This window comes from Heterocephalus glaber, unplaced genomic scaffold, assembly GCF_053883595.1.
Source record: "Heterocephalus glaber isolate CG9 unplaced genomic scaffold, H.glaber_assembly_v1.0 deba00000546, whole genome shotgun sequence".
In the NCBI taxonomy this organism is placed as follows: domain Eukaryota; kingdom Metazoa; phylum Chordata; class Mammalia; order Rodentia; family Bathyergidae; genus Heterocephalus; species Heterocephalus glaber.
The window spans coordinates 42357137-42380954 of NW_028258147.1; the positions used below are offsets into that span (position 1 = coordinate 42357137).

At 45.8% G+C, this 23818-nt stretch overlaps 1 protein-coding gene and 1 long non-coding RNA gene across 10 annotated transcripts in view; one reads left to right on the plus strand and one right to left on the minus strand.

Moving 5' to 3' along the window:
• The window catches only part of Dapk1 (death associated protein kinase 1), a 209150-nt gene that overhangs the window by 88254 nt on the left and 97078 nt on the right, over positions 1-23818 (minus strand). For 5 of the 9 annotated variants that reach the window (XM_004862456.4, XM_004862457.3, XM_004862458.4 and 2 more), the window contains exon 3: positions 21751-21972. The exons of 1 other annotated variant lie outside the window; for it this stretch is intronic. In XM_004862456.4, the coding sequence (XP_004862513.1) occupies positions 21751-21972 (222 nt within the window). Of the gene's footprint in view, positions 1-8900; positions 9389-16528; positions 18232-21750; positions 21973-23818 lie in introns of those variants that run through there. 3 more of the 9 variants (XM_087204821.1, XM_087204822.1, XM_087204825.1) reach the window with 2 other exon arrangements.
• On the plus strand, positions 14812-19140 carry LOC147829707 (uncharacterized). Its single transcript, XR_015448787.1, has 2 exons — positions 14812-15272; positions 15946-19140. It is a non-coding gene; the product is annotated as an uncharacterized LOC147829707 (long non-coding RNA).

A 23818-nucleotide genomic window follows, 5' to 3' on the forward strand; every position in this document is an offset into this window, starting at 1 on the left:
GATTACCTGACCATGTTGTTCAAAGGTTTGGAACTGGTTTGCAGGGGGATGCTGGAAATTGGAGATGTCAGGTAGAGAAGACCTAGAGGGCTGTAAGATGAGCTTGATGGGAGATTCTAGTCAGAGCTCAGAAAACCAGAATGGTGATAGAAATACAGATGGTAAAGGCCAGGCTCCATAAGTTTCAGTTAGAACAGGGACTCCACTGCAGCTGGACTCAAGAACACGTGTATTATGCTTTGGCAGAAAATGTCTACATTTTGCCCATGTCCTGAAACCTTGTGGGAGACTGAGATTAAGGGTAGCATACTAATTAATCCAGCAAAGAAAACTTCAAAGCAGTCTAATATTCACCCTGTGGCACGGGGACTGCTCGCAGTGTTTAGCTAGGTTTATACTGAAAATCAGCCGCAAAAAGCTCTTTTAAAAAGTTTTTAGTTGGCCAGAAAGGAAACATTTGCGAAGCTGGAGCAAAGCAGATGACTGCTGAAAAGATATGCATTAAAAAGAAGCCAAGTACTTGCATCAGGACAACAGGAAAAATGCTTTGAAAGCATCTCAAGAATCAACAAGACCTCACCCACTGTAGGCTCCAAGGTGTAAAAGGGAAAGACTGCTTTGAAATGAGAGAACCAGGGCACCCTATTCTGCAAAGTGCCACCTAGGGAACTGGTTCCCAGGGATTGAGTTCATAGGGCTCAGCCATCCAGAGGCCTCTAAAGCCAAGTTCCAAGGAAGCCTGGCTACTGTTCATGTAGGGAATAGACCTTGGAGTTATCCACATGGTGCTTCTTTTATGGGCATGCAGAACATGAGTTGTGGGGTCTGGAAGGCTTCCACCTTGATTTCAGAAGGAGGGCTGGAAGGCCAGGCAGTGTGCTCCTGAGAAGGAAGTATGTGAAGCTGTGAGAAACTGCAGTGGAGACTCCAGGAAGTTGGAGATGCCAGGAATGTATATCTGTGGAGGAAAGCCAGAGGCAGGGAGGAAAGCCAGCCCAAGAGAGAGGCCATGAGGGCTGCAACCAGCAGCCCTCCAAAGGGCAGGGCTGCTCAAGCTTTTTATATGGAACATTTTTTTTTTTTTTTTTGGTACCGGGGATTGAACTCGGGTCCTTGCACTTGCGCAGCAGGCAACAAAACCACTGAGCTAAATCCCCGGCCCAGCTCAAGCTTTTTGAAGCTCATATATCACCACAATTTGCCCTGAGTGCTACACATGGAGCTATAGGATTTAATGTTTGCCCTGCTGAATTTTGCCCTGGATCTGATCTCATTTTTTTCTGTCTCCCTATTCCTGCCTTTTGGAATAGGAGTGTTTACCCTGTGCCATTGTATGTTGGAAGTGTTTAACTTTCTTTCTGATTTTTACAGGGCTCACAGCTGAGAGCTTGCCTCGAGTCTCAGAGGAGATGTTGGGCTAGGACTTTTTAGCAATGCTGAAACTATTAACAGTTTGGTGACTCTCAGAAACACACTAAATGCATTTTGCATCATCAGATGGACACGAGTCATTTGGGGGCCAGGGATATAATGTTACAGTTTAGATCTAGACTAGCCCCCAAGGACCTCATGTGTTCAGAGGTAGAGCTTTTGGAAGGTGATTGTTGGAAGAGGTCAGTCACGGGGGTCTGGAAGGGTACATCTATCTCCCTTCCCAGGCTCTTCCCTTCTCTCTTTGCTTCCTGGCTGCCATGAGGTGAGAGCAGCTTTCTCCAGCCAGGCTCTTCCACAATGCTGTGTCTGCCATGGAGCCAATCAACTATGAACTGAACCTTCTATTTTGAGCCCAAATAAACCTCTCTTCCTTTAAGTTGTGGGTGTTGGGTATTTTGTCTCAGTAATGAGAAAGTGACTAAGACACCCTACACAGCTGTCACGTGTCAACTGCTGAAGAACAACTTGGGCCACAGAATACACGTTTCTCTATGACTCACATAGCTATCCTCTGCATATCTGAAGATGGTTATCATACTCTCCCTAGAACTGTTCTTCTCAGGCCAAGAGTCCTCCCAGGGGTACTCTTAGAGTCAACTCCAAACACACGTGAAGTGATATAGGAATGTTTCTAGAATTTACTTCAGTGGGCTTCTGGAGCTGTGATGGGCTTTGATGCTACAGGTCCACTTTTAATAGCACGAATAGATATAAAAAAACCCTAATTGAGGTCAGTGAGGTGCTCTGGCCAACTCAGGTATGTCACAGCACCTAGAAGAAAGCAGAGTATGGGGGCCTATCCACTTGCTTGCTGTGTGATCACATTTCTGGCCCTCTAGTAGAATAAAGATGCTCCTTCCAATTTTTGGTTCCCTTCCCATTTGCACAGTAATTGTAATCATTATGTCCTGCAAACATGTACTTTTTAAAAAGGCCTAGAGAGGAAAGGTAACATGACAAAAGAAATCTTTAAAATAAGTAATTAGGGTGCAAGAAGTAAAAAAGTCTTTCTTTTTGCCTTGACTTTGAACATGTTCTGTGTGTGCTTGATAAATAGAATAAAAGAAAAAGACACACACAGAGAGAGAGAGAGAGAGAGAGAAAGAATAATTCAGAGGCATTTCAAGGCCGAGGTTAAGAGGCTGGCTGCTTCTGTGATCTACTCTGGAACACATGCCATTAAAAGGCAGCCACTGAACTGTAGGAGATCTCAAGCAGCGCCAGAGATGTGTATGTGGAATGGAACTGACATGCCGGAGTCGGCTGACAGCTGATGGCCACTATTACCATGGCAGCCGTGAGACAGGCCATCTGAAGATGAACATCTAGCCCACAGCCAGCAACACCATACAGTGGCAGCTGTGTGAGAGGCCACATTAGAAAAGGCTCCTTCAGATTCAGGCGGCTGCCCTGGGTGGTGCTGCAAAGGACAGAAGTGAGCTGGCTCTGCTGAGACCCATCCAAACTGCAAAGTCCTGATCCTGAGGGAGGGTAGAAGAATTAAAGATAGAAAGTCATCATTTTAATATTGTACTTTTAAGGCAACTATAGCTTCAGGACCCAAAGTTACCCAAGATTACCCTTCCAGGAAACATTCCAAAATTCCCAAGTCTTAAAAGATACAATAAACCTTGAGCTTTTCTTAGATACTATAGATTCACACTATAGTATACAATAGACTTAAACCTTCAAGAAAATAGCACTCTTCACTGGGTATCATATCTCTAAACTTCAAACACTTATAAACGGTTTGCATTTTAGCCTAGTCTACTAACCATCAACCTGAGGACACTAGGGATATACATCCTAGATCATCGGTCTTTTTTTTTGGTACTGGGAATCAAACTCAGGACCTTGTGCTTGTGAGGCAGGCGGCGGAACCACTGAGCTAAATCCCTGGCCCTAGATCATCAGTCTTGTAGAGAGCCCCAAAACATGTAAATACCTCCAGCCCCAGACTATAATATGCCTATCTCTCAAGTGCCCACATTCTCTTCTGAAGAATGTGTACTTCTACTCTGCCTAATAAATCTGCCTATGATTTGCACTGACAGGTCCTGAAATGCTTTTCTGTGAAAGGAGCTGGCAAACCTACTCTAGTTGGGCAAATTTAGGTCCCTGTTTCTTCTCTGGGGGGCCCTTCTTGGGCCCTGTCTGGTGACAGTGGGAATGAACAGCTCTTACCACTTTAAGTCACAAATCCTTGGATCAGTGGTAGTGAAGCTATGGGATGTGTGTTGTTTTTCTTCTTTCTTTGGTACCGGGGATCAAACTCAGCACCTTGCTCTTGTGAGGAAGGTGGTAGAACCACTGAGCTATATCTCCGGCCCTGTGTTATTTTTCTTTTAAGACAAAAGATATTAATGTATGAGTTGTTTTTTTCTAAACTAAAATCTCCATATTAATTGTAGTGTTAGCACTTTCCAATAGATTAGTGTGTTTTGGGTTGCTCTCTGGGCACTCGTCTCTAAAAGGTTCGCCATCACTGGCTTAGATGTTTTCCTACGCATCTGCAGAGGCTCATAATACTACTTCCTTAGACTTTTGAGAGAATTAAGTAATGCAATACATATAATGTGTTTAGCTCAAAACCTAATACATAAAAGTGCTCAGCGAGTGTTAATTAGTATTTTTGCTCAAAAATATAAAACTGCTTGGGTTCCCTTCCAGGGATTGTTAAAAGTGGTAATTCCTAATTCAGGAGTTTTTCTTTTCAGGCTAGTTATTCCAAGGAGACTGAAGTTTTTTGTGGCTTCTTCAATATTAAATGAGATAAGATAAAAAGCATTTATGGACACAGGGTATGGCACACAGTTTTTACTTAGGAAATGTTCGCTCATACCCCTTCAAAATCCTTACCTAATGCCCATAAAACCTAAAATCTGTGTCACACCTCCACTCCTTGCCTAACCTCCAGACCACCTTGTCCTCATTGTCTATAAGAACTAACACATGGCTTTATTTCAGCTCCTTTGTATCCAGGTTGATGTGGGGCCTTCAGAGAACTGAGGTAGACACAGAAAACCTTCTGCTTTTAGGGCTATAGCTACATGCATGGGGGACAAATCTGTTAACTCTCCCAACTGTGGCAAGAAAAAGAAGAGTCTAGTCTTATTTAAAAAATCCAATTTGGAAATAATTTATAATCCCCTACAGGTCCCTGACCACAAGAATAAGGTTTCTATAGTCACCTAAATCTGTGTAAAACCTAGGGAGAAAAATGAAGATTTTAAAGCAATTACTTTCATTCATTAATGAAATGGCAGAAAGAGTCATGGCTTTCTTTCGGCATCCAAGATGGGGCAGAATGCCAGTCTGGTGGGAAGAGAATGCATCACAATTTACTAATCCCAGCAGGCACCACGGAGGGGTGACCACAACACTGAGGGTTATGAGGTAGTCACAGGTGCTGGCACAGCATAACTGAGTGTGCTTTCAAGTCCTGGTGGTTCCCTGATAGGAAAATCCAAACCCCTGAATCAAAAGGTGGCAGGATCAAGTTCAAGGCCAAATAACCACATGGCAGTTTGTTGAGACAGAGTCTCAAATAGAAGGCTGGGTTTTCTCAGCTAGACAGAGTACTGTTTTTAAAAAATCTTTTTTTTTTTTTTTAATAAATTGAGGAATCATGTACAATATGATGCATATATAAAACAAGCCAACCAATAAGAAGCTGTTTTAATTTCTCTGTTCCTCTTTCAGGGAACACAATTGATCTTCCTTCTACTAGCTAAACAGATTAAAATGACCATCTGAGCTGCGGATTCAGAGACAGTTGTAAGAGATGTCTCTCTGGAAGAGAAACCTTGATGGCTGTGTTGTGCATAACTGGGTAATATATTACACCCTGCAGGACATCTTGTGTAGGCAGCAGTTGTCACACCTACAATGGATTCACAGGAACTACAGCCCTCCCTCTCCCTGTTCATTTTCTGATTCTCTACTTGCATTTCCATTTCCATAGGGGATAAGGAGAAAGGGAACATGGGAAAGAGGAATGAATGGAGGAGGTGGGGAATATCAAAGTATTCTCAACAGATGGAGTTAGAATTTATGTTAAAGCTCCCAGAAATGGAAAGGATGGAGCCCATCAATCCAGGAAGAGAAAAATGGAGAAAAATGCAAGGCAGCAAGAATAAAAGCCTTTGCACAATGGCTCAGTGTGCTTCTCAAGCAATTCCACAAGTCCAGAGGATGCCCTTGAGAGAGGTGACAATGTTTGAAAAAAGGCTCTGCTGTAGGAAGGCATGTGGCTGGGAGGGCAGCCTCAGGCTTCTGGTTAGACTGACAAGGATGCCTGGACCTGGGGTCTCCCAAGCCTCAGCTATAGTGGAAGCAGAGAAGAGGGAGAGAAGGTTCAAAGAGTCCACTTCAGGCAAATTATGAACAGATGCTGATGAGGAAAGCCAGATGACAGCAGGCCAGCAAGGAATTCTGAGGTCAGAGTGGACCCTTAATTCCCTGTAATGGGGATGTGGTATGGATCTAACTTCTGAAGCATGAAGCTATTCCACTCCATCAGTCAATATCCAAAGGACTGCAGGAGGTCCTCAGTTCTACTTTTTTTTTCGGTACCAGGGATCGAACTCAGGACCTTGTGCTTGTGAGGCAGGCAGTGGAACCACTGAGCTAAACCCCTGGCCCTCTAGCTCTGTTTTTAAGAGACACAAAAGAGCCAGAGAACAGACAGAAAAGGTCACACTGAGTATGTGTCTTCCTCACTTTCCTTGTCGCTAAGACACAGTATCAAACACCTGCAAGTTAGAGGAGGACAGGTTTGTTCTGGCTCACAGCTGGTATAGGTTTTAGTTCATAATCCAGTGGCTCCAAGGCAGAGTGGCCTGGCAGAAGAGCAAGGCAGAGTAGAGTCACTCATGTCATGGCAGGGGTGGGGGTTGACTGAAGGAAGAGCAAGGAGGGAGATAAACCCTTCCAGGCCACACCCCCAGTGACCCACCTCTTCTGACCAGACCCCACCTCCTAACCACATGTCTGCTATACACCCCATAATCCAATCACCCACCCTAAAGCCCTGCCTATGATCACATGAGGCTTTTGGGGGATATCTAGATATAAACCATAACACCATAGGTGTAGCTCAGGAGTAGAGCTTCTACTTAGCATGCTTGTGGCCCTGGGATTGATTCACCAGGATCAAAAATACAAAAGAAAGGAAGAGAGGGAGGGAGGGAGGGAGTGTAGGTGTCACACCAACAATGAGAGTGATACATAGAAATAACACACTGTTCCTTCTCGAGAGAGTTTCAAGAAGTCAACAGATACAGAAATGCTTACTGCAGGTGGCCCCAAGAATGCAGGAAGTTGTGATGAGGTTGGTTCAGGCAGAAAAAACACCTATCACCCTCTGGGCACTGCATCTTAGATTTCAGGGTCTGAGTCTGCCAGACAGTGTTTGTGCAGAGCTATAAGTTCGAAGCCCTCAGATGGTCTTAATAGAGCCCTGGGGTTCTCAGCTAGACCTCAAAGGAGGTCAAACAGACTTATTCATGTATCCAGTGGTCTAAGCCAATGATCATGTTCAAAGAATACTGAGCCAATATCCCGAGTTCAATCCCTGGTACCAAAAAAAAAAAAAGTAATATAATGGAGAATGAGGTTGGGTAGCAAAGGGACTAAGAAACAAGCTATAGATCTACCTTCCAATTGATCCATGCAGACTTCCTGAGCTAAAGAAAATACTTATGCAAAGAGAAGTGAGAAACTCACCAGCCGGAAAGACCACAGCATATACCAGCCCTCTTTTTACTTTAATGGCTTTAGCCCAGGCTTTAGAGGCCCACACAAACAATGAGGCCAACTGAAAGTGGGGCAAACGGAAAAGCTGGGGCACCAGACATCTCTTCGGCCTGGGTAATTATAACTGGCGCTACGACAAAAGGCCAGCAGAAAGTAAACCAAGCTGGGACAGCCGTGGATGGAGGTTTATTCCGAAATCAGTCTATCTCCTCTAGCTGAAAACAAGGGAACACTGTTATCCAGGGGAACCTCAGAGATGTAGCTCCGCCTACTTCTTGCCTGGGTTTAATTCTCCCTGATGACCCAGGGAAAAGAGCTAAAATGGAAGCTGCTGATTGTTGTTAATGGTCTGGAAATCTCAGAATGAAAGCTCACTAGCCCATCAGATGGGGGCACAGCCAATGCTGAAGGGTGATGTTGCTGTTCACGACCCGCCCCAAGACCTGGAGAGCTGTGATTTTCACAGGCACAGAACAGAAGAGTCCTTCCTCTCCCCTTGTATTTGGGAAGGAAGAAAAAGAGCTGGAGGATGAGGAAGAAATGAAAAAGCTTAAACAGCTGAAACTCACCAGCAGGTGGTGAGAATGTCAGATTACTTCCTCTCTCAGTTTCCCCCTTTGAGCGCTGAGGAATCTGTCCCTGATGGAATCAGGAACAGAGATGCACATGGAGCTGGGGACCTCCCGCTGGCCATCCAGGGGAAGGAGAGGGCAGGAGGAGCTGGCAACATGCTCTGCTGAGAAGGCAGACAGGGGTGAAGGCACAGCCTCCCCTTCCCACCTCTTCAAAGACGGAGCTGAGGTTTGGGTCTTCACCCCAGCAGCTGTCAGACAAGGCCGCACCAGGGCATGGGCAGGACCAGTAGCTGGAGGATGTTGTAATGGGCAAAAGGGACTTTAATGTCGGAGGAGCGCTCTTGCCTTGCCTTGCTTTGCGCTCTCTCTCTCTCTCTCTCTCTCTCTCTCCCCTGCTTCCTATAAATATTTTTGAGCATCTGCTATGTAACAGGCATTACTACACCATATGCCAATGATGAGCATCAGTTTTTATTTCAGCTGCCCACCCCTGGCTGCCACTGATGCCTAGCACGGAAATGCCAGACTCACAACAGGCTCTCAACTCCTGTCCCTTGGAGCCTATCGACTGTCCTTCTAGTCATCACTGCCCACGCCACACACCCAGCAGGACAATGGTCCTGTGTCCCAGTGCTTTCAAGCCCCAGGTGGAAATTAGCAAAGCTAACAAACTACTCTGCTTCCATGAGAGAAGACCGCAAAGGATGAGGATCCTCTGGAAGCAGTACTTTGTTTCCTCCCTTTCCCCTCCCGTCCTTTCCCCTAAGGGTGCCTCATTGCCATTCATCAGGGTCACTACAGTCATCTCCCAGATTGTCTTGTGGATTGAATTCAACTTCAGCCACTTTTCCTGGGCACTGACTGTATGCTAGCAAAAGTAAAATACTGGCGTAACCCTGGGAAAGCTCACAGTCCATTACAGGAGAAAGACACATAAACATCTGTAATAAGGTATGCTAAATGCTATAATTAGCACACTTCTAAAAGGTAATAAAGACACACATATGAAAGCCATTAAACCTAAATGTGGTAGGCAAGAAAACCAAAGAGAAGGTGTGACAGGTGACTGACTAATGGTCAACTTGGAATGGCCAGTTGAACCGAATCAGTGTGGTCTGGGCGTGGAAAACCAACCTGAAGATTGTTGACAACAGCATAAAAAGAGAACTGGAGGAGAAGGTTGTGTGCTGTTGATCTTCTTGGAGAAGCTTGCCACATCTGGTTTTCCTGATGCAAATTTGCCTGTTCTCGTTGGAGGAGGAGCTCAGGTCCTTGGATGGCTGCTGTTCTCATCGAGGAGTCCTGATCTTTGCCTTGAGCATCACTTCCTGGCTCCAGTGCAGATTCCTCAGTCTGGTGGCACAGATTCTTCACCTTACTGGTGCAGGCTTTCTAGCTTCCACCACTGGCCTTTGAGCCTTCCCAGTGCAGATCCTTGATACAGACTTGTATGAGACATTGCCGTGGACTCTAGGCCTCTGGTTGGATTCGTGGAGGACATTGCCTTGGCTCTAGGCCTTCAATTGGCCTTGTGCAGGACACTGAGGTGGGATCCAGGCCCTCAGCTGGATTCTTCAGGTCTCTAGTGTGTGGACAGATCTCTTGGACTCCTCTGCATTTGACTTGAGTGAATATTATAAAATAATCCTATAAATTATGTGTCCTGTATTAAATCTATTCCCATGTAAATTCTGACTACAACCACAATTTTCAAACATTTTCCTCACCCCAAAAGAAGCTCCATGCCCATGAGCAGCCAATCCCATTCCCACTAACCATACCTCACCTCCCTCCAGCAGCCACTCACCAACTTCTGTCAGATCTGCTCATTCTGAGGACTTCATATCAGTGAAATCATAGAACACATGCTCTTTTGAGATTGGCTTGTTTCACTTGGCATAATATTTTCAAGGCTGGGGCAAGTATCAGTATCTCCTTATTTTTAATGAACAAATAACAGCCTGTTTTTCCATTATATACATGTGTTGGACTGGTTGATGGAAATACAGTTTGTTTTCACTGTGGGGCTTTTATGAATAATGCTGCTACAAACATTCACACAGAAGTTTTTGTATGGGGACATATTTTCACTTCTCTTAGAGACACTCTGAGGGGTGGAAATGCTAAGCCATAGGGTGACTATGTTCAACATTGTGACAGCCAACCAAATGGTTCCCCAAAGTGGCTGCACCATTATATTTGTACTAGCGATGGCAGAGGGTCCCTGTTGCTCCAAATCTTCAGCATATGACCCTCCTTTTTTGATTATGACACCCTGCTGGGTATGAAGAGGGACTTCACTGTGGTTCTGAGGTGGGCATTCCTACTGATGAATGATATTGAGCATCTCTTCATGTCCTTATTCACAGAGAGTTTTCAGCAAGCTAAGTAGCTGTTTTCCAATAAATCAAGAGGTTGAACTGAATAGAAGAATGCTTAATCATTAAGGGAAGAGTTAATGAGATCCTGGACTAGGGCAAAAATACGAGAGATACAGAAGCTCTTTTCATAGCAGAACACATTGGATGTAAGAAAAGACTGGGTGTGTGGCACCCTGGAGAATAGGGGACAAGAGACAAGCAAGGAGAATTCCAGGGTTTCTAGTCTGGCCAACCAGGAAGACGGAGATGCCATTAACCAAGGTAGAGAATGAGAAGGGAGTCATAGCCTAGAGAGGGGAGACTGTGGGCTCAGTTTAGGGTATTCTACACATGAAGAGCCCCTGAGGAGATCCATTTAAGTAGACCCCAAGGGAAGCACTATGGAGCCCCAGAGAGATCTAAAGTCTTACAATCACTAATGTAAAGGAAGTAAGTTCAGTATCCTGGCCTGCATGCATATGAAGGAATTTTGCAACATCTCTTAAGAAACTTGGGCAGGAGCTCTTTCAGTGCCCATAAAACAATGAGGGACCAATTAAAGCATTCTAAAACAGGGAATATGAGTCCAGAAAGAAAAGGGAGCAGGCACAGATTGCTTCCTATCTCCATGACCACCCTTTCCATTGCATCCTTATACATATGGATGCCAAGGGGTATCTAGACATCTCCCATCCCTTCAGATATAATGCAGCATCCAAGGGATGGGGGGTGAGGTGTACAGAACCGCCCTGCAGGAGGAGCTTTCCTGGCAATAGGGTGCCAGCACCTACTTAGAAGCCAAGGCATGCTCTCCTGCATGTCTCCACCTCCCTGTTCCAATAATGTTCTTGAAAAAATTGAGAACAGGAACATGAAAGGGAGCCAAGCTTCCAAAAACTGCACTTCCTTTTAAAGAATTTCACAAAACTAGAGAAAGAAAGGCACCAGATAAAATGGACCTAACCAGTCAGTGATACATATCCTTTAGTAGAAGGATTTGACTGGGGAACAGAGGCGCCAATAAAGTTTGGGTTGTAAGTACTTCGCCCCAGCATCAGGATTCCAATTTCAAAGGAACTACAGAACAAAGAGAAGTCACTTTGAATCCAGAGTGAGATGATTTTCTACCCATTTTTCCAGATTCCACCCTTCTACATCCACTTCTTGATCTGGGAAGCTGCTCACAGAGACTGAGTCAGAAGGTTCTCCTGTCAGTAGGATTCTAGTTTGGTCTGACACCACCACTAGGGCAGGAGAGTGAGTTCACCCCTCATCCTCCCTACCAGGCTGTTATGGGCTACTGACCCATGATTCTCTCCAGGATGATCTCCCTTCTGAGGCCCTCAAACCACTGCCTTTCCTCTCCCTTCTCATCCAGGAGTGAGGATAGCTCTGTGCCATTAGTAGTTCTAGGACACTACCTCATCACTTACCATTTTCTGACCCCTGCACACCCTTTTTTTTTTTTAAAGAGGAGGAAAAATTTCTTGAGAGAAAGATAGCCTCTAAGAGAGACAGAAGGGGGACCGGAAAGTAGGCTGCCCACCCACCCCACTTTGCAAAGATGTTTTATACAGTAAAACCACACACACCTTTGTTAACAGTCTCAAATCTGTGTATCCCTTATACTTTCTTTTCTTCTTGGTACCGTGGATCGAACTCAGGACCTTGTGCTTGGAGGCAGGCTTCCTCATACTTTCTGAGAGGACCAGGTTGAGTCAACCTTCATGTTCCAAAGTAAGTATGTTCTTTAGGAACACAGCAGAAGTATGCTTACTGACTGACTCTCAAGTAAGTAGACTATCATCTCACAGGGAAAACTGCCCTCATTGTAAGTCAGCTTCCTGGTTCTTAAGCCAAGCAAGACCCTTTCATCACATCCCCCTGTTCTTGCTCTGTCTGGACCTGACACATTACTGGGCTGTTATGGCTTGTACCTAGATGTCCCCCCTAAGCCTCGTGCACTCATTGGTGGGGGTTTTGAGAGGTGGCTGGATCATGGGTATGTGATGCTGGATTAGGGTGTGTGATACTGGGATTAAGGGTATGTGGTAACTAAATTGGTTTAGCATAGATCTGGATGTGGAAAATAGGAAGGCCCACACTGGGTGTGGGTGGCACCACCCAAAAGCTTGTACCTTAGATGGGATAAAAGGGAGAGGGAACCTTGCTGCTGCTGCTGCTTGCTGCTTTGCTGCCTCCTGCCTCCTTTGCCATGGACTGTTTCTCCTCTGTGATGCCCCTCTGCCATGCCACCCTACCTGGGAGCCAGCTGACTATGGACCGAAACCTCTACGAACAGTGAGCTGAAACGAACCTTTCCTCCTTTAACTTATGGGTGTCAGCAACGACAAATGCAACTAAGACATGAGTAGAACACAGTCCTAAGTATTATGGATGCTAAAATAGGACACTGTCTCACCCTTCAAGAAGACACTGGGAAGCGGGCAGATATGCACAAGCAGCTGTGACAACCGAGTCTCTACAAAGCCAACCTACCTCCTGGGATGGACTTGCTTTGGTCTCATCCCTTTATTCTTGAAGGAAAAATAAAACTTCTGGCCTTCAGTAAATTTCATGAAAATGCTAAGAAATGAGAGGCAAGAGGAACATGGCTGCTCAAGAAACAGTGCTAGAGCAAGAACTGGAAAGGGGAGAATCCCACAAAATCCAGGCTGGTTTGCAGCAGCTTCTAAGTCAATCTTTGAAATCCATGAGGAGGCATAAATGTGGCTCAAGGAACACTGGAATTGTGACTCACTGCCCAGGTGAGGTGCAGGGAAAAGGCACCTCTCCAGCCCATGGACAAGGGGACAGCCAGCCAAGGTGTATGGAAAGCTAGGGCTGAAAAAAGTCCTAACTCCCCGACCAGGAGGCTACGCTCCATGAACTCCAGTCTCCCCACAGACGCCAGACCTCCCTGGGACCCATTTCCCTCCTTCTCAGGAGAGCAGTGGTACTGTCAACCTCCCGGAGTTCACATAGGGAGTAAATGAGATCGTGTGAAGGAGACCCTCATACCAGCTGACACATATAAGGAACACAGCTTCCCTTCTAGCCAAGGCTTCACTCTTGCGAAGACCATGCCTAACTGGAACCACCTTCTAAGCACTAATTGTTCTATCCTACATTTCTGGAACAATCAATTTTACTTTAATTTCCTCCTCAAAATATTGCAGAAAAAGGTCACGGACACTTCCACCATCTAGGAAGAACATGCCCCGCTTAGATGTGTTCTGCCAGTAAATCAGTATCATATCATCTCAAGGTGGCCATGCTTGGGAAGTGCCTTTCTGCAGAGCTTGGAAAGGAAACTGACACGGCCCACAGAACATGCATTATCATGGTGGTTGAACTAGAGCCCTGATGTTCCTCATTTGCATCCCAGTAATGCTGCCAAGATTAAAAACAAGTTATATACATGAGAAAGTGGTTTTACAGAAGGAAATGAGGTAATACTTAGTTACTTGGAACTACAAATTAAGAGAAAAAAGCAATGAAAGTTGTTTCTAGAAGTCTTTTTGCTTGCTTGTTAGATAACATTTTACACGAACATGAAGGAAGTGGGTGGGGGAGGCTCTGAGGGGCTCAGGATAGTTCTGGCCAGGTTGCTATTGACCTGCTATGGACACTAGTTTGATAAGGCAATCCCGCCAGGGGCCTGTGATCTGCATACTCTCTCCCGGAGTACCAGCTGTGGGGGAACCATCTCCATCTTCCTGCCTCCAACCCTGACCTAAACCACTGTCTTCGAATTCCAGGCATAGCAGGACCTGAACTTGGGGACCATGTGACCAGCATGGAGGAAAGCCAGTCAGGGGGTTAGAGCTGAGGCTGGATTCCCCCATGACTGGGGAAGGGGGCATTGAACACTGAGAGGAAGCTGCTGTAGCAGCCACAGCAAAAGGGAATCCACAGCTGGAATGGAGAAGGCAGGGGGTAGCAAGGAAAGGGAAGGAACAAGAAGTGAAACCAGAATGGTTGAGAGTGCAGTTAAACCACAATTCCTCAGAGTTCCCTTCTGTCCTCACTTCTTAATGTGCAGGACCTAGGAGAGTCTGACCAAGACAGAAAGACGTGTGGCATATCTGATTTTAAAAGAACTGTCAACAGTCCTCAGCACTACTTCAGGGAATCACGGTAGATAGTCTATGCCCCTAAGGGCAGCCATGGTCTGTTTTCCAAACCTGAAGGATCACAGGTTTTTCTTGGAGATAAGCAGAGATTCCAAGTACTCACTATTGACAGCTCCTGTACATAGCACAGAGAATATCACAAAAGCTATCAAAATTAATGAATATATCCTAAAAACCACAGGTCTGTGAGCTCACAGATACCACATATGGTTTGATTCTCAGATTTCTACTGTCCTAATTTTTCTTTTTTTAGAAGAATTAACTATTGGTACATTTTAGGTATACATTATGATCACATTCAGCATTGGGAATTTGTACCTGAACATGACACATCTTAGTTCTTGTTTTTTCCCGTTCCATTTCCCTCCCTTCCATCCCCTCCACCCCGCAACTTTTCTTAAGACCATCCAGAAATCAAGTAATTCACTTCAGTGAGCACAAATACTGATTTAGCAACCCTAAGGAAACACTTCTCAACAGAACTGGCAAGACATAAACACATGGAGGAGGACACAGGCAGGGTTTTATTTCTCAAGAGAAAGTCTGAGTGCAAAACAACCTACGTCACATGATTCGGTCCTGTTGGGAAAGATCGGGGCTGTAGCCGAACACTCTTTACTTCTCTGCTCTTGCCTCGTAAGTGACAGCTGAGGAGCCAAAAGCTTCAACCAGAAGGGCCCTTGGAATTACTTTTATGAATAAAAACAAAAGTTCAAAAAGTCAGAAGAGCTCCCTCAAGCTTAGAGAGAAGGAGACAAACGTGGTATCAGCAAAAGCACTGAAGAAGTCTCGGTGTGCTTCTGTGTGTCTGGGCAGCAGGAGAGAAGAAAGGCACAGGCCTGCTAATAGGCCCGGGCCTCAACCCCCTCAGGGACCAGCTTCACCACGCCCGCCGCCTGCGCCTGGCTTCCTACAACTTCTGCCGCCTTCTAGGTGATCTGGAGCCATCCTTTCAATCATTAAAAGGTGATTAAGACACAAGGACACCACCACTGTCTGGAAAGGATCCGGTAAGTCTATACCTATGGACCATGGCGGTGCTCGACGAGGGAATTCATATTCTTATTCTGTCTGATCAGAGGACCAAACTGGCTTCATTTCTTTGGAAACATCTACCAGGCCAGCTCTTACTCATCAGTGTTACCGCTTTTACTTTATAAATCTACGTGTGTTAATCTTTCAGACACATGATTCAAGGTTACCAAGGTGATGTCCCTGAGGCAGGCTGTGAAGGAGTGACGTCCGGTTCTTTCCTTTGTTAGGCTCCAGACCTCTGTCTCCTTTCCAATCTTCCTCTGCCCAGCCCTTCTTCCCAAGTAAGATTTACGTATCACACAGTTTTACAGTTTCCTACTATTACCATGACTTAGTCTTCTGTTTTTAAGTAGCTCACAGAACTTTACAGTAACATGTGAATAGGCCACAGTATAGGAATTATAGTATAGTTCTGCTCAGTGAGTGCTTCTGTGTTAGTTAACTGGGACTGTGTTAGTAACAAAGCACTGTAAACTAGGAGGGTGGAAACAAAATTTACTGTCTCATAGTTCTGGAGGACAGCAGCCCTAACTCGAGGCGTTGCAGACCAGGGAAGACTCAGTTCCATGCCTCTTCCCTGGTTCCTGGAGGGCCCACGCATGGCCTTGTCTCATGGATGGATCACTCCAGTCTCTTCTCTCCACACAGCATCCTCCCTATGCTCCTGTCTTCACAAGCCTATCTGTAAGGACACCAGTCAGATTTGATATACGTCCTGCTCTACTCCTGCCTGACCTCATCTTAACTAACGACATCTGAAGTGACCCTACTTCCCAATAAGACCACATTATGAGACACAGGAGGACAGGACTTCAGTGTATTCTGGGGACACAAGTCAATCTTTAACACCTTCTTAAAAGGTGAACCCTAGACCTAGCAGCAGCAGAAGGATCCAGGAACTGTTAAAAATACAAACACTTGCGTCCCACCCTAAAAGGCTTATTGCTTTAGACCATGCTGTACATTTTAAAAAATCATTTTATGATGCTTAGTGCGTGTCTTGCCTTTCCCAAAAAATCTCTAGCCTTTCAGGACTGTCTCTGACTGCTTATATTTCATGTTGCTTCTCCTATGCTAAGTGATCAGCTAGTATTTTTGCTTACATAAAATGGACTGGAATCTGGAAGTCTGTGCAGGTTCCACGTATGTGGCCTTTAGGTTGTTTTATCTTGTCTGCTCATGAACACTATGAATGAATTGCCAACACTAAAAATCTACATCACAGAGTTACCTTGGAAAAAGCAGAAGATCTGGCAACACTGGCTGCAAAGTTCCACATCAACAATCAACTGACTGATGTCTGTCCTTTGAAGAAGGCTCATGAGGACTCCATGAGCCACAGGGCTCTCCATTCCTGCTGTTTCCCTGACACTGAGGCATCCTGGAGACTAACTGTATCCATTCACATTGCCTTGTCTGGTCCCCCTCAGGGCCTTCAAGCTGTGCAAAGTGGAGAAGAGCTGGAAAGAGAAACACAGTGCTCCCCACACACCAAAATGCTTGACTGTTTCTGAGCAGCAAGGCAATGCTAGGAGCTAGGGCCTCTGATTAACACTGTTGCACATAAAAAAATGGTGTCAAAGTTATAGGGTCTGTGTGAAGGGTCTCCCAAAGGCCTTTGCGTTCTAGGCTTGGTCAGGAAGTGGTGGGACAATTAGGATGTGGGCCTTGGTAGAAGGCTAGGGAAGTTCCCTTACAGGGGATATCAGGACCTCAGCATGACTGTCTTTCTTTCCCTCCCTCCCTCTCTCCACCTTTGTTCAACTGTGTGCTCCCACAGACCCTAAAACAATGGGGTCATGTGACTGGAGACTGAAACCTCTGAAACCATGAGCCAAAAAAAGCTTTTCCTCCTCGTAAGTTGATTATTTCAGGTACTTTATCCCAACAGTGGAAAGGTGACTGACACAGTCAATTTTAAATTCCGTAAATTTGGCTTCACTCCTCATCAGATAACAAGGCAGGTTATGAAATGACTCAAGCACTAAAGATCGAAGCCTTGATCAGGCTTGCCCTGTGATGGCATGTGGATGGGCACAGCAAGAAGAGATCTCTATCGGCAAGACTTCCTCAGGGAACAATGGGATGTGTAGGGCATGGGATCATGATTTTAAGACGTGACAGATACCTCTTTTGTGTTTATGCTACACTAAGCTGCAGATTGGTTGAGAGAAGATTATTTTCCATGAAGCCAGTTAAAGGGCAGCTCCTGGCCTGGGATTTGACCACTGTTCCTTACAAACAAGAATGCAGTATCTGCATAGAAGACAGCAGACATGTTCCCAGGTCCCCAGGGATGGTCAGGGAAATAGCAAGCAAGGTAGCTGCTGGGTCTTTGTCTCCATAGGAAGGATGGTCTTAGCGTTCAAAGGCAGAATCCAAACACACATAGGTGGAGGCAGGCAGGGGGTCTCAGTCAGGGAACACGCCTTATTAGGAAACCTCAGGAAGCTGGGCTTCAATAGTGTTCATCCCAAACAACAAATCCAAATCAAATTCCTGCTCAAAGATTCCTGACATGGAGGATGTAGACAAATGGCCACTATTAAGCCATACACTTACTTTCTGACAAATTCTTAATTTTTATTCTATTTTTAACTACTACTATACCTCAGTATTCTTAAGAAAGAAAAGAGGAGATGGTGCTTTCACTAAAAAACTCAAAGTTCCTTTAAAGTCATTAGAATGTAGAACAAGCTCATTTTCTCAAAGCCAAAGACCACTCTGACCTGAACAAACACATTAATTTGAGTAGTCTATTAAAGTTTTTTAAAAAACATCTCTCATGGCAGTGTAAATATATAAAAGGGGAATAGGCTCCCAAGATTTTTTTAAAAAGTGTATTTTATTTCCTTAACATTTAGTACCACTGTATTAAGAGTTCTCCAGGAAAACAGAATCGATAGGAGAACCAATACATATTTCTATATAAACTACAGACGCACATCCTATTGCATATATATATATATATATATATATATATATATGAATGATGTGATCAGATACATACATGAACTGGCCCATGCAGTTTGGGAGGCTGACAAGTCCCAAGATCTGAAAGGTGAGTCAGCAAGTCGGCCACCCAGGAAAACTGATGGTGGAGTTCTAACCCCAAAGCCAGCAGGCTAAACCACAAGAAAGAGCCAATGTTTCAGTACAAGATCAAAATCAAGAAAAAGCTAATGTTTGTTTGAAATTATCAGGCAAGAGAGATTTTCTGTATTCAACAGGGTGAATCTTTTTGCTCTAGTCAGGCTTTGGACTGATCAAAGGCCCACCCACAGGAGGGAGGCCATCTGCTTTACTCAGTCTACCAATGTAAAGGTTGACCTCGTCCAGAAACATCTTCACGGAAACTCTCAGGTGATGTCTGACCAAGTACCTAGGCAGCCCATGGCCCAGCTAAGTTGACAGTGAAGGTGTCACAACCCCCTTTATGCCTGGTGGGTAAAAAAAGGCAAAACCAAGTAGTTCACAGGAGATGCTGAAATTTGTAGACAGCCAAAAATCAGGAATGGGTTCCCTCTAAGACCCTTCCTGTCCACACCCAACACTCCTGCTCCTGGTGCTCTCACTCAATTTTTATTCATCATCATGTACTCATCGATGTAAAGGTGTACACCACCATGTACCAATTAGAATGGCTACAATGTTTTAAAAACGAGTGTATGTCAAGGGCAAGCAGAGCAACCTGAAGTCTTGCCCACTGCCCTAGGGACTATAAAATGATGTGGCTACTTTCGCAAACAGGTTGGCAGCTTCTTACACATTTAAACTTATGCTTTCAACATGACCCATCCTGTGTATTTACCTGAGACTCATAAAACGTATGTTCACACACAAGCCTGTATGTGAGAGTTTATAGCAGCATTATTCATGATCAATAAATACTAGAAACAACCCAAATGCCCTTTGGGGGTAAACAGATAAACACCCATATGGGGAAATACTCAGCAATAAAAAGGAACACGCAACACACAAATCTCAGAAACACCATGCTGTGTCCAAGAAGCCAGTCTTAAGAGGTTCTCTTTACACAGCATTTTCAAAATGGCAAAAGAGTAGTGATAAAGACCAGCTCAACAGCTGCCAGGAGTGAGGGGCAGAGGGCAGGGTACCTACAAAATCACACAAGGGATACTGGTGTATTCAGGGGCGCGAGCAGTGTTCTGGATCCTGATTTGCGAAGTGATCTACATTTGATATGATCTACACTTGTTCACTTTTGCAGCATTACACAACCTTCCAATATCATACATTTACTTTTAAAATTGTTTTAAGTCAAATGATAAAAAAGAAATGCTTGCCATCCAAATTAGGCACAAGGTAAATGCACCTAATGAAAAATATCTACAACATGGAAGAGGCCACAGAGGTGGGGTCCAAAACACACAGCACCAGGTGGGCACAAAATGCTCACAGATAGCATGGTTCTCCTATCTTGGTATGAAAAGAGGTGAAGTGCTTTTCTCTCTGACCAGTGGCACAAGCTGGGAGGCCTCTGCAAAAGCTGAAGAGTGGTGGTTTGAGGATTTCTTGGTCCTGGACTTGGTCTTCACAGTCTCTTACAATGAAGCCTTAAGGAGAGAGCCTAGGCTTTGCAACAACAAAGGATGCACCCTGGATATCCTGGCCCCAGTTCTCATCTTTATCACAGACTGTGGCCTCCTAGACATTGCTTAAAGCTACAAGGACCACCATGTGCATCCCTCTTCCTCTACGGCACCCTAATCAGGCTTTGGGTCCCCATCCCCAAAGCATCAAAGGAAGCTCTGCTCTTCCTTTAATGCTGGGGTTCTGGGAACGAGAGACAGTTATTCTCAGAAAGTACATGCCAATGTTAGGACACTGTTTTGCATTTTTGCCTGTCACAACTGGTGCTGTGGGTTATCCAGGGCACAGATGGTGCTAAACATTCTATAATACACAGGACAGTGGCTTAAACAAGAATGGTACTGCCAGGCATGGTGGTGCATGCCTGGAATCCCAGCACTCAGGAGGCTGAGGCAGGAGGATCAATGTGAGTTTGAGGCCAACCTAGGTTACAGAGTGAGTTCAAGGCCAGCCTGAACTACATAGCAAGATCTTGTCTCAAAGAGACAAATACATATATAAAGAACACCATACCCACTAGTGCCAAGGCTGAAGAAGGAAACTCACTAACTACATCTGTGAATAAGCTCTGGGTAAGGTATTTGATAGCCTTATATCATTCACCTCCCAAAACCTTTTTGAGGGAGATATGATCCGTCCCATTCTATAGTTAAGAAACCTGTGGTGGAGAACCCTAAAGCAATGTGCCCAAATTCCAGTGATGAATCAAGAAGTGTGAAGACCAGGGGTACCAGCAGGACAGCACCAGAGGGCTGGGCTGGATGCTCTGTAAATGTTCTTTTTAGCCTTGTCTTCTAGGCTAAGAAAATATCACTGAGATTAAGCCAGCCCTTATGGCACATACCTATCGTCCCGGGTACTTAGGAAGCTGAGCCCAGGAGTTTGAGGCCAGCGAAAACAACAACGACAGACCACTTTTCAAAAAAGATGAGAATCACTGAGAGATGTGCAAAGAGGGGGGTGCAGGGCTGGAAGACAGGCAAGTCCGAACTCAAGGGTGAGTGGGGCCTGTCACCGCCCTAACCCCCAGCGACGGTCTAGGCAGAATCTCCTTCTGCTTCCCCATCACATCTCCATAAAGCCCGCAGAGAGACCCCACTCTATCCCCTGGCGGACTTCCTCTCCTCTCCTGCCAGCAAATCCTGCTAGACTGGATCACAAGGAGTGGGGCTCCACCTGACACATTTCAGCAGGAAACCCGTCAGGAAGGGACAACAGGCGGAGACTCAGAATCCTGTGGCACAATCTGCTGCCTGCCGTGACAGTTGGTGGGTGGGGCTTGCCTGAGAAAATCAGCAACAAGCTTGGAAAACAAGTCCTGTAATCACATCTGGTTCACTTTACCCCACTTACATAATTAGTGTTGACGGTGTCATAGCTAAAAATGTTCTGTGTTTGGGTGTGTGTGCGTGTGCGCGTGTGTGCGCAAGGCGGAAGAGATGAGAGGAAGAAAGCAACAGACGTAGAAAAGGAGAAAAACAAGGCCCGAGAGGAAAGGACACAGGTCTGAAGCTTAATGGAAAACTTGGAAACCAGAAGAGCTCCTGGCAGACAAAGAGGAACCTAGGATCAAGTGGTAAAACCACGAGACTGGGGGACCCTCCTGAAGACCAAGTGGAACCACCTCAAGGGAAGCTGCTCCTTACACTTTCTCCTTGAAAACTGCAGTGAAGCCCAAGCCAAGCAGTTCACTGAGGTCCAGCAGAATGCACTCCTGCTGTGCCCTGAGATCCACACCGCAGCTGCTGGAGGTCTGGCTGGAAAGAAGCCGGGCTACCTGGCCACGCACTCCGGCCCCCCGCCACCCCTCCATTCCAGCCCCAGGCAGCACACACTCACAGCTCCAGGATCAGAATGACGTCGGTCTTGCTCTCATACACCTCATGCAGAGTGATGACGTTCGGATGCTGGATTTCCTTCAGGATGCTGACCTCCCGCTCGATGTCCTCTCGGCTCACTCCCCGCCGGCTGGACTTGGTCCTCCGCTTCTTGATGAACTTGGCGGCATACTGCACACCGGTGCTTTTCTCACGGCATTTCTTCACCACTGCAAACTGTCCGCTGAAGAGAAAAGACGGAATATTCTTTTTGGTTCTCACTAAAAGCATGGCTGGAAGGAGGATGTGGCATGGGGGTAGGGAAATAAAATTGTAACCAGGAAAGTTCAAATGGTGGGAGATTAACAAATTAAGTAGGGATGTTTCTTATTATACATCTTGGAGTTTTATTACGCCTCTTCCTTCTGAATACTAGTTCAAGTGATGAAAATTATTTTCTCAACCATTTAACAGTTTACCCCAGAACATTAGTGCCAAGTGCCCATGAACTCACTACCTTCAAGAGTCATGGGGTCTACAGACCAATTTTATTATGGCTTTCCAATTTCTCTGGGGAGTCCAAACTTGCTCTGTATTGGGTGGTTGCAGAGATGGGGCAAAGGGAGAGAACAGGGAAACGGCCTGAATACAGACACTGTCAGCAACTGCCTGACGGTCCAGGGAAGAGGGGCTTCTGTTGCCTTCTCCTCAAAAAGAGGACACTGTGTCCCTACAGGGCACTTGTGGGGACAGGGATGGAGTGGCTCCGCCCTAGACAGCCATGCCCCATGCATCCTGGGCTCCCAAAGGGTGGGCCTGTTGGCAACTCTTGCCTGGTCACTGCAACTTGTCTCAGGGGCTTCAAATTCAAGACACACCATAGCCTGAACCACAGTCCTTTAAGATACAAAGAGCAAACCATTTAGAAAACAAATAAAACTTTCTGCAGGAAAGCCACCAAGAATTTAAATACAAACTGAGAATCAAAGACTTTTCTGAGTGTGTTTCCACCACCAAATGTTCCGTGTTGGACTCTTCCCCAGTGATAGTAATCGCAGTATGCGTACAAGTGTGTCCCAGGGGTGTGTGCACATCCCTAAGGAAACCGTGCTGCCAAGGCTGCGGAGAAACCCCGGGACCTGCTCATCAATTCCTCACTCAGCTTCGGGCTCCCTGCAACAGTGGCGGTCAGAGGGGAAGGGCTCAGGGACGACGGGAGGGAACGTGCCCTTCGTGGCTGATGCTCCAGATCTGGCTGAGCCTGACTGCTGAGGGCCAAGTGAGGGTCGAGAGTGCCCTCAGGAAACACGTTCTAGACCTATCTGAACACCTCTTCTCTGAACACATCTTTCCCCATTGTTCTCTTACCCCCTTATCAATCTGCCCCTTCCCTGCCAGCTTCCGATCTCTCTGAGTCCAAGGAGCCCCTTGCATCCTCGTGGGGCCCTCACCATTCTCTACCTGTTTCTTGCCACTTCCAGCTCCCAAGACTGTAAGTCCCTGGGGATGGGCATCTTTCTATCTCCTCAGACTCTGGGGGCAAAGTCATTCTACACAGTCCATGCAGAAGGCCAAGGTGCTGCTTCTGAACTCTGAGACCATAATCCTGAGAACCAGAAGCAGACACTGAGGCTGCTGCGTTACTGTTGTGTAATTAATGGAATTGCGTAGCAATTTGAAGCACCAACTAGTTGTGTAGCCCTGGGTTCAGAAACTGCTTAGCCAGTGGGTGTAAGAGCACTGGCCATCTCGCGGAGCTATTGGAGGGGAAGAGTGTATTACTCAGCTTTCCTTCACTGTAACAAAACACCTGAGAAAATCAACTTATAAAGAGAAAAGGTAGATCTTGACTAATCATTTTAGAGGTTCCAGTCCACAATCAGTTGGCCCTACTGCTCTGGGCCTGTAGCAAGGAAGCACATCATGCTGGGAGCACACAGCAAAGGAAAACCCACTCATCTCCCAGCCAGGAAACAGAGAGCAAAGAAGGGGTGGGGTCCCAGAATTGCCTTTGTGGTCATGGGCCCCAGTGACCTAACTTCCTCCCCTCAGCCCACCTCTTACTTGGTCCTGGGGACCAAGCCCTAGCA